General features: G+C 37.5%; 1 protein-coding gene across 1 annotated transcript; it reads left to right on the top strand.

The window, feature by feature from the left end:
- Positions 1-1,423: 1,423 nt before the first annotated feature.
- LOC114480609 (C-type lectin lectoxin-Phi1-like) lies at positions 1,424-10,316 on the top strand. The gene is made up of 4 exons (XM_028474890.1): positions 1,424-1,475; positions 4,427-4,786; positions 6,987-7,072; positions 9,614-10,316. Exons 1-4 carry the CDS (start codon positions 1,439-1,441, stop codon positions 9,752-9,754), a joined length of 624 nt encoding a protein of 207 aa, XP_028330691.1. The 5' UTR covers positions 1,424-1,438; the 3' UTR covers positions 9,755-10,316.
- The last annotated feature ends 1,358 nt before the right edge of the window (positions 10,317-11,674 follow it).

Below are 11,674 nucleotides of genomic sequence, written 5' to 3' on the forward strand. Positions count from 1 at the left end.
GGGTCCTTGGCTCCTTGGGGGCTTTTCGGGTGTGTATGGGGGGGGCAATGGCAGCCTCTCGGCTTGGGACCTTGGGGGCGCTGCTTGGCCGTGGGGTGGTCGCCGGGGGCCCCTAGATCTCTCGCTCTTTCTGCTGGCCCGACTGCTTCTTCGGGCCCGGGGGCGGCTTATGGGTTGTGCAGTAGCGGCTCTTGGAATCACATTTGTCATGGACGCACTGGCCTCGGGCTGTGGGATAACACTCATACTGGGCTCAACCATAGACACGTTGTTCCCAAATACCTGTTTTATGTAACTTCCACTCACTTCCTCCTCTGTTCACAGCCACCACCATTATTCCTAAGCCGCACACTGGTCACCAGACTGGCTTGATAACACAACAATAAGCACAATATACACAACCACAATTTCACATCACATCACTTGAAACTTATTGACTATTCCCCACCCATTCGTTTTCCTATCTTGTATCCCTCCTCCCTGTTAACTCCCCCCCCCACCCCCCTCACCCTGGTGTAACACTGCCCTCTCTTTTTTACATCCTCCCTTTAATAAAGTATTTACCCTTCCCTAGGGAGGGCTGGTGATGGTCACAATTATGCAATGAAATAAATTCATTTATTTAATTGCAATAATAAAATATGCATCGCTGTTAAAAGATTGCACTTCTTGTAGTGTTAACCTTCAACAGCATGTGCAGACAAGGTGAAAAAAAAAAAAAAAAAAGAAAATGACTCAAAATCTCACAAAACTAAATATTAATACAAAAAATGACAACAGAAATGCGCAAAATTACACTAAGAAAGATAAAAAAAAACAAATACACAAAATTATTCCAGAATCACACCCCACTATATGAATGCATAATTCCGGATGGTGGTGGTGATGTGTGTGTGTGTGGGTGTGTGTGTGTGTGCTTTGGGTTCCTTCCTTAGGGGGAGTTGGTGATTAGCACCCTTTTAAGCAATACAATAAATGTGAGTTTTGTTGCAATAATAAAACATAAAAAGCTGCTGTAAAAAGATTGAACTGATTTGTGAAGGAAAAAGAAAAGAAAAAGTATGTTTTAAGAGATTGACGACAGGTATTTGTCTTACTCACACAATTGTTTCTCTGTTTCTATTGCTATTGCTAACTAATCCTTTGCTGACAACAACAGTAGAGAGGATAAAATGAGGCACTGAAAAAGGTCTGATCAGATTATTGGTCGACACTTTTCAGTCAAGAAGAAAATTACATAATGACTAATATCTTTTCCACAGGGTGAACCACAGAGGAATTTGCATTTCATTTGATTAAGGTCATGATAAACAAATCTTTGCTCATCTTTGTTTAAATGTGACCTTGGGCAACAAGAAAAAACAAGTAGTGAATTTGTTTAAATTGTGCCCTAATATAAACACAATCTAGAGTGAAACAATCCACTGAGCAGATCAGGATGGCGAGGATCTTACTGGCTCTCATGTGTCTTTCAGGTTAGTAGTCAATTATTTGGTTTAGAAAGTTATGATATGAAGACCTAAAAGTGGCAAAAACAATAAGCAGTTATTATAACTGACTATAACTATTTAAAAGGCTTACAGACTGAATGACAACTTTTGAGGAAAACTATTGTAAACAAGTTTGTTCTACTGGACCTGTAGGTTTGGCAACAAGTTGGAGCTATCTTGCTGTTAAAGTTTGGAGATAAAACTTATTTTCTGAAATCTCATAAATGCTGAAGAATATTAAAAAAGGAGCAGGTTGTAATAGTACCATTAAAAAATAATGATTATGGTTTAAAGCTCCTAAATATTTGTAGGTATTTGCTATTCTTAGATGCTTGTAATGTGCCTGTAATTTCAGCATCACATGTTGTTTTAACAATGAATGATAGTGTTTAACTGCATGAATTAATTAATATAATCGAGACATTACCAGATAAAATGATTTCTAATCTCTGATTCTTTCTGCAACCTTGCACAAAATGTCCTATGTCTATCACACAATGTTTTTCTATTAAGTTGAAGAGAAATGTTTGCTGATAAACATGAGATCACAAATCTGAAATCAGTCTGTATGGTGTTAGATGGTAACGTAAGCCACCTTATAAAGGCTGGATTTGGTATCAGATATACTCCGATCCATTTTGGGGATAAATTAATCTATTTGCCCGTCATCCTTCCAATATTTTGAACGTTCCAACAAAGACGCAGTGATCCACTTTAACATGTGTTTTTGTCTGCAGTTAAATTAGCACATTTTTACAGACGCGAACCTTTAGCAATTAAGGTCCTGAGTGCTTCTTTTTTTAATAATTATGAAGTGGTGTTATGGTGGTTTTAGATGAGGATGCAAAGTCAATATGGACTGTTTAGGAAACTCTGACTAAGAGATGATCAGGCCTGGGAGAGATAATAGTTCTGGAATTAACCATTTCAATCCCTCCTTTGTTACAATTAAGGTTTAAATATATATTGTACATAATTATTTTAATACAAATATAATAAGTACAGAACTACCAGAGAGAGACCAAGGCACCAATTCATAGTTATCCCATAATCACTAAACAAGATCCCATCACCCCAGGTATGCAGTCTGTTACTTTCCTTATTTTCCTACTGACCACTGCCCCAAAGACGTACACACCAACTGGGAAGAAGCTGGGTCAGGATTTTGCTATCTTAATATTTCCCACAAGATAAACCCTAATTCTAAGCCTAACCCGAACCCTAAAAATTAAAGGAAAGATTAATACCTTTTTTTTCCAAAATGACAGACATGCGTGCGCAGGTTAGTACTCACCTCTATTTGAAGGGCATACGATGAGCCTTGCACTCCATTAACTCATGCACGATGCTCTGTATGTCCATTTTCTTTACTCTCTCATCCTGTATGGACATCATGGCAAGTCCACTCAGTCTCTCCTGTCCCACTGTGCTCCTCAACTGGTTTTTAATATGTTTTAACTTGAAGAATGAGCGGGACACGTGACTGACGTGCGCGCGCATACACTGTGCAGAAACCATGTTGTTACATATATGACGCTTGAAAAATGGCAATGAATGAACCGCTGTTAAGGCTCATACATAGTTTGTAGTATGTAGGAAGCTGAGGATGCAGCCACCTTTTTAAGGAAACTCACTTTAAGTACAGGTGAACGATTGTGGGACCCATGCAGCATTCCTGAAAACTTGTGGTCATCAGATGTGCGCTCCTGGCCCGATGTTCAATTGCCAGATATTTATACAAATCTGATAGAAAACCCCATTGTATGAAAGAAAGAAAAACTAAAGGCATTATGTCTCTAGATGTTTATAACTGTCTTGAACGGGCAGGTAGGATGGCTGCTGTACTCCCGTTAACGAAGGTTTCCATGTATTTCTGCGTATTCTGATCAGTTTCAATGAATGAGTTTCCATCTCTACATTAAGTCTCCTCCTCACTGTCCCACATCTGCATATCAGCCCAATTAAAGCTTTTTATGGTAACTTTTTACTGGATCTATACTGAGATAGCACTATCCGCTCCTGTGCACCATCGCCTCAGCAGTCCTCTGGTTGTTTTGCACTGAGCCTGCGCGCGCATGCACCTAATTTAGTATGCATACGTCACACAAAGCAGGTCTATATAACACCTGTATAAATCTGCATGATGGATGATGTTAGACAGCTCATACTCTGGGTGCCTCTGGGCACAAGTCATGGAGGGCCCGCCTTCTCCAGCTCCCCTGAGCCGTGGAAGAGGCCCGGCTCCTTTATGTCCTACCTCCTATTCGGGCTCCCCCGGGGCCGGGCCGGGGGTTTGCCGCCCTCCCAGCCCCCCCATAGCTCTGCCCTTGATCTGACGTGTTTGTGACCCAATGCGACGCAGCGGTTGGACAAAATAATAGACTATCGTATTTAATTAAGAATTCCTGTGAGGTGAGGAGGAGAAGGAAGACTGTTAATGATTACCTGCTGCTGCTACTGTGATAAACACATGCTCAAGTATTGTGCATGTGTTTAAGTCAACTCATGCATAGGCAGCCTGTTTTTGGGAGCGCTCTGAAAGTGACTTTTCAGATGGCTAAAATTCCAGAAAATAGCTAAGTTTGGGAAAATAAACCTCAAATTCTATGTTGTTTGGGTGTTTAGAACAAATGGAGATGGGTGAAAAATAGCAAAATACTGGATCTTTAAAGGTTTAGATGATCAATATACGTCTGACTGAATCTTGTGTTTGTGTTTTAGTGGTCAAGCGATGTGGTGTGTTTGGTGATTATTGGACTTCCAATTGACAAGAATCAATCAACAACACTAACTTATACATGGACACTTGTTTTTGGAGTTTAGTTACTCTTTAAAGTAACTTTGGTCCTTTGTTGTCATACATTAAGTCAGACTTCTTCAATCCCCTGCATGTACATTGTGCTTCCACATTCATTAAAGTGTCTATTTCTCCACAGGGTGGTCTTACTCCACATGCCTACAGTACCACTATGTTGCTGATCAAAAGACTTGGACTGAAGCTCAGACCTACTGCAGGCAGACTTATGCAGACCTGGCCACAATTGGAAACAAAGAGCAGAACGACCAGCTTCTAGACACCATTACATCAGCTGGTCAGAGCTCAGAGGTCTGGATGGGTCTGTACAGCACAATCGACTGGAGATGGTCAGATGGATTCTCAGGAGTCGGTGCTAACTATAGGAACTGGAAACGTGTTGAACCTAACCTTTATTTAGCTGCTGAGTTTTGTGTTTTAGCAACACCTTTTTGGTATGACGAGCGTTGTTCATCTAAGTGGCGTTTTGTTTGTTACAATGGTGAGAATATGAAAAATCAAATCTTCATTTCTATAAAATATAATCATAGTGTAAGAATACTCTTCTCTAAAACCCTAATAATTGTCTCAACAGGGTCACAGCTGGATCCCAACATTTTTTTTTGTGAATTCTTATGAAACTTGGCCAGTCGCACAGAAATACTGTCGAGAAAATTATGTGGACCTGGTGACTGTGACAAATATCAAAGTGGTGGAAAAGATTAACAATGAGACAGGGGGCTCAGTGGTATGGATTGGGCTACACAGAGCTCCAAACTTTTTCTGGTCTGATGGAAGCAACTTCACCTTTAGCAACTGGGACAGTGTTGATATTAATCTCAACTCCATGAAAGTTATCTGTGCTGTGACCTCATCAACCATGGGGGGGAAATGGAAGTTTTTATCCTGTGAAGAAAAACTGCCATTTGTCTGCTACAGTTTGCCTCATGGTTAGTGGGATAATAATAATCATTAAGTGAAACTGGGAAAGTGTTTTATAAATTAGGCAAATACTGCCTAACATTTTTTACCCTGGAAGTGGTGTCTAAACAAAAGTACTTTTATTAAAAAAACCGAAACTATTCAAATTAAAAAGCAAACATAAGGAAAAGTAGAAACCAAAGCTACCTAAATAACTGACTAATTGACATTGATGACAATCCAATCACAATGCAGTAAACATGCCGAGTGCAAACACTTCTTTAAATGGTGAGGGAAGACAATCAGTACACACGGCCCACCTGAGTGGAAACACAAGGGACTAAACACAAACACACTCTACTTAACAAAACAGGGTGTGTGGAAACACACAGACATGAACCACACACACAGACAACCAACTAAATACCAAAAAAATAACTGAAAACTAAATAAAACCAGGTTCACTGACAAAATGGAAACTCATAGAAAATAGAAAACGAATAGGGTTTGAACCTAAAACCTTCTCGACACAGATTGTGCCACTTATAAAACTAGATATAAATAATTGCAAAACAAACACAGAAGATAGGTGTACAACTGATACAACTATTTACTTCTTGTACGATACAACTAAAGTTTTAATCAGTTTTTGTCGACTACATTTTTTAAAATGACAATGGTAAATGGACTTGATTAATATGGCGCTTTATCACCACTCTGGAGTAGTCTCAAAGTGCTTCACATTATCAGGGAATTCACCCATTCACACACCAATAGGACTGAGCTGCCATGCAAGGCACTAGTCGACCACTGGGAACAACTTAGGGTTCAGTCCTTGCCCAAGGACACTTTGTGAGACTGGAATCGAACCCCCAACCTCTCAATCAGAAGCCGACCCCTCTACTACCTGAGCCCCGGTCGCCCAAATGTCAAAAACTAGACTATGGCTAACTAAAATAAATACATGTGAACAAAAACTACATTAAAATGTATCAATATTTTTGTTAGTTTATAAAAATGTAACTATAATTTCATCACATGGAACGAAATCCAATCAGAACTCATGTGATTATATGATTTTACGCATTGATCACATCAAATACGTCATTGAATTTAAAAACATTAAATCAGGTTGATCAATGACAACTGAAACTTGAAAAAATGTATAAACTCCTAAGCTTTATATTTAGTTCTATTATTTCTGTAACAGATTTATTCGACTAAAATCTTAATATCATTTATTGACTAAAACTATATCTAAAATAATCCTGATAACTTCATTTTGACTGAAACTATGCTGCATTTTAGCCCAAAGACTATAAATAAAACTAAATAAAACATTTGCTGTCATAATTAACACTGATTGTAACCTTGCATATTGGATGATATTGATTGTACCCACTGTTATTACTTATTTTGTAGTGAGGATTATTAGAAAAGACTTGATCATGTGATATTACTCTAACAGAAAACATTAATCAGCAACAGGTATGAGAAAAAACTGGCCCATTCATTATTAACCAATGGATTATGGAGATGTCAACCTTTAAATTTAGAATGCTCTACAACTGAATACAAATAATAATAATAACAATAAAAAGATTTTAAAAACTCAATAAATCCAATAAAAACTATATATCATGTTAGACATTTTAGATGCAGGCCAATATATTCCTTTTTGTTTGTATTTTAACAAAATAAATGTTGTTAAAATACAGCATTACAATTAATGGCATTACTACGAACACTAATTAAAGCTTTTTCTTTTTTCTGATGAGCAGCATATAGACTGCAGCTTAAGATAACTTCTGGGAATTCTGCCTTGGACCTCAATGACCCAGCAGTGAAAAAGGACCTCCTCAAAAAGGTGAATCCCAAACTTTCAAAGGCCATTTTTAAGGTTTTTTATAATAACACAAGGCTTGAATCAGACAGATCATGTCTTCATGTGAGGGCTGGCAAAGGTGACCATTATAGCTTAATGACACCAATCTGAAATGTATACACCTGCTATAAAGGCAAACTACAAGGTGACCCTAGGTCAGGGTTGGCAATATGTTGCTCTGGAGCCATGAATAGACGCCTCATTGGCTGTGGAGGGACATGCTGAAAGTGCTGCCATCTTGGTGCATGTACATCTACAGGGGTTTTGGTAAGAGGTGGAGAATTATTCACTGAATCTTCCAAACTTTTTTTTTTATTAAAAATATCACACATGTACAATAGCTAGTACACAGGATGCTTAAATATTTTGAAAATGCTGGTTTTATTATCTTATTACAAATTTGACTTACAATCTTGAAAATGTTTAAATGAACCCAACATACAAACCACATTCTGTAGAATCACTTTTCACAGGTAATGTTTACGTACAGGTAATCAAACTATGATTCTGAATCAACGCCATGTTTCAATTTATAACTAAACTGAAGGCAAAGGTATTAATTGAAAACAGCTATTGACAAATGTTGCTGGGGGTGGGGTACTGCAAAGTAACCCCTTAGCCCTTCAGCTGGCTGCTCCGAGAGGTGACATAAATGTTTAATCTTTGAAGAAGAACATTCAAACAGCCATAACTTCTTCAAATATTAATAGATTTCTATGTGTGTGACATCAATGGAAAGCTTAGAAACCACACTTTCAGAATCTGTAAATAACTCAAAATTATTTCTGACAATTAGTATGATTTATATGTGTCTTTTACATTTAAAATCATTCAAAATGCCCCATAAGACAATTAGTTTATATTTTACTATCAATTTTAGAAAGAGATTGTTCTAAGGGTATATGATTTTTTTTCAATGGCTACATTTACATGAGAGTTTTAATTCCCCTTTAATTAAAAAAAAAAAATGTATTCCTCTTTAAAAAGATTATTAATTCTCTTGTAAACACCTAATTCCTAATTAAAAAGGCCAATTCGAAGTAGGCGGTTGGTTTGTTCTGACTTTAATTCAGAATTGAATAATTCCTCGATCTTGTATACGTTTTGTTCCGCTTTAAATAACTACTGGTCGTTCTGCCATGCTCATCCTGTCACGATGATGTGCTGACGATGCCCGAAGCAAGCGTTGGACTTGAGCCGAGATTATTTAAGAGCCTTAGAAAATATGGATATAATGAAAAAAGTGGATGGACAGACATATTACACACACAGACACACACACACACACACACAGAAAAATACACAAGCTTTATTGGGTGGCATGAAGCACTGCATCAAGCCACATAGCTTCACAAATGTCGTGCGGGTCATTGAAAGTTCTCCTTCTACTCAAAATCCTGTAGAGTGAAGGTAGAGCAGCCATTGCACAAACTCCTGGCTTTGATTGGCTACAGTATGGTCTTCTGCCTCTATTCTCTGGTACTCTATCTCACTTCTCCTGCTCAGCTGACAAAAGTAAAACAGTGTGTTATTGTCAAGCTGCTGCTTCAAAACAGTCAAAATAAAAGTGAAAATAGTAGCTATTAAGTGGTCTTTCTCTGTTGTAGCCGAAAAGAAAGGGTTTGTTTTTATTTTTTTCCGGTAGACGTGAATACGTTATGTTCGCCCCGTCCAATCAGAAGCCTTCCCAAACCACAGGCCTGAAGCAGAATTGAATGAAGGCGATTAAACATGTTTTCCATGTAAACCTCAATTCGGAATTACTATTTCCATGTAAACACGAAGCAGAACACTTTAATTCTGTAATATTTAATTCTGAATGAATGATTCAGAATTAAAAAAAGCACCATGTAACCGTGGCCATTGTTTAAAAAAGCCACCTTCAGCGTTTCAATCGTTTCGATCGTGTGTAAAGTTCAGAAATCGCCCAATGCAGGGGCCTGAACAGACCATTAGAAGTGCTGAGTAAGGAGATGAGTCTGCAGAAAAAGGTATTAGGCCAGCCAATGAAATAACAGAAGAGGTGTCAAGTTCAAGGCACTTTAAAAGTGTGGGGTTTTCAGCTGTGTTATAGTCTCAGTGTTTTATGATCTGATCTTTTGGCTCTTGCTAACATTTTCATGTAACTCACAACTGGAAAACTCTCCTCACATTTTGTACATGCATTGTCATTGTTTGTGTTTTAGGGGGATTGGTTTTGGGGTAGTGCAAGATTAGACAAATATCATTATAAAGTTCTTTTAGAGTCTGAGTCGTAGCTCGTAAATCTTTCCATAAAAACCTAGAAGTTTAAATCATGTTCATCCAGAGTCATTCAGTGATTTTGTGTCTAAAGTTGTTAGAAAATACAGAGCAGAAATCATTCTGAATGACTGAAGGAGGCAGAAAAAGGCTGACAGACCTCAGGAGATGAGCAACAAACTAATGTTCTTAACTCAACTCTAAAGGAAAACATTTGAACCCTAAAGTTGTGTGTGAAATGATTTTGAATTGTGTAACAATCTCAGACAAACTGTTTTACAGCTTGAAGAAAGACTGAAGTCGAAAGTAGAGAGAAAAGTCACCCTGAAGTGGAGAAACCCACAAGATGGGAAGGTCTTCAAAAAGCTTCATACAGTTGTGGACAGTAATGATCCTGAAGACTGTAATGGAGATTATGTTTAAGTGCTGTAGTCATACATTAGGTTGAAACTTTAACAACAAATACTGGACTTTCTACTCAACTACATCAAGGCTGTAGGGAAACTAAGTACTGATACTACAAGTAGATGTTCTAGTACTTCATTCTGCAATATTTGTTCTTTATAAATAGTTGATCACAGATAGACTTTGATGCATTTTACTTTGTTATCTAACACTGTGGAAAAAGAAACCACAAAGATTATCCTTAAAGCTGCTGCTGGCTCTCCTTATCACCTCTTTTAACACAGATAAAGACATAAAGTATGTAAATATAACTGTGTTTCCATTACAGATTTTCGCAAAATAAAAGCAATATTTCTAAATGTCGACAAAGTATAATTGTGCTTTGAACGCGTTTCCATTCAACGTTGTTTTGGGCTGGAGCCTCGTAGCTCCCGTGAAATCTCATCCCGCGAGACTTCACTGCAGAAAGTCAGACTCTCCAAACCTCTTTATAACACTCTGTATTCCTTTGTTGTTTCACGTCTAATGTTGCAGTAATCATTTTAAAGTATAATGCTAAAAACTGTCCCGGTCTCCTCTGCTGTCCACATGTACCGCATCATGTTTTCTCAGAGAGCAGTGGTCACGTGACCGAGTACGTCACGTGTAATTGCAGAAAAAGTGGCACTTTTGTGACACATTTTAGTATTTAAGTGTTTGAAATTCCTCCTCATGAAAGCGTCAAAACTTTTGAGCGATTTTTGAGTGTTTTTTCGAAAGTCAGGTGTTTCCATTTCAATTGTGCTATGTAGATTTTCTGCATTTACAAAGATAATGCTTGTGACTTCAGGGAAACAAAGTGGAAATATTTAATGACAGATTCCATCAAGGATAGCCTAAACTTGACACAGAGCAACTTTGCTGCATCTTCAATAATATTCTACGATACAAAGTTAGACTGAAGTTTAAAGTTACATTTCTTATATTTAAGAAGCGTTTTGACTTAATTTTTACTGTGATATCTTGTGTTTTTTAGCCAAACTGTGATTCGCTTGATGTTATTTTTGTTCCGGTTTGTTTATGGTGTGATATGACGTCACTCCTCAAGATTTTGGCACAACTTTCAATCCGTGAAAAAAAACAGAAATGTAAGGGGAATTGCTTTGTGAGTGTGTTTGGGGTCACACTGGCATCAGTAGAGGACGAGAACAACTTTGGAATGAAATACAGGTTCCGTTTTTAAAATGCTAGGAATCGTCACCAGCAGCTTTAAGTTCAAACTAACAACTTTATTTCAGAGCAGAATACATTTGTCTGTCATATTTTGTCATTTAAACTTTATTATGTCACACCAGTTTGTGTGTCTGTAGGAAGAACTGATTAATAAATAATAATAATTAAAATAGGCTTTACAATGTCCAGCTCTTAGTTGTGCTGTGCCTTTCTTTCTGTTTGTCTTGCAACAGCTTAGAAAAAGGTGTAACACCCTTAGCACTGCTCTCAATGACTGTTTTACTCGTATAAACCATCCTGAATGTAAGAAATAAAATGCCTGAAAATGTGTCTAATAATGTGTAAATAAAATAACTCACATGACCATCACTATGTTTGTTGTCCAATAATGTCTGTCCTGAACAAACCACAAAGATTAACACCAGATTGTCTATGACTCCAGAACATCTTCCATGCTCCGCTGGCCATTAGTTATGGTGGACATATTAGAGTAATGCATTACTAAGTAACTAAGTTACTGGCATTTGTGCCTCTCAAGGCAAATTTATTTGTATAGCGCATTTCATACACAAGGCAACTCAATGTGCTTTACATGATAAAACATTCAATTGTTTAAAATCAACACGAACAATTAAAATCACCAGTAAAATCAATTAAAATCAATTAAAATCACCAGTAAAATCAATTAAAATCATCAGTAAAATCATCAACAAACACATGACATCA

Source organism: Gouania willdenowi, chromosome 18 (genome assembly GCF_900634775.1).
Source record: "Gouania willdenowi chromosome 18, fGouWil2.1, whole genome shotgun sequence".
Taxonomy (NCBI): Eukaryota; Metazoa; Chordata; class Actinopteri; order Blenniiformes; family Gobiesocidae; genus Gouania; species Gouania willdenowi.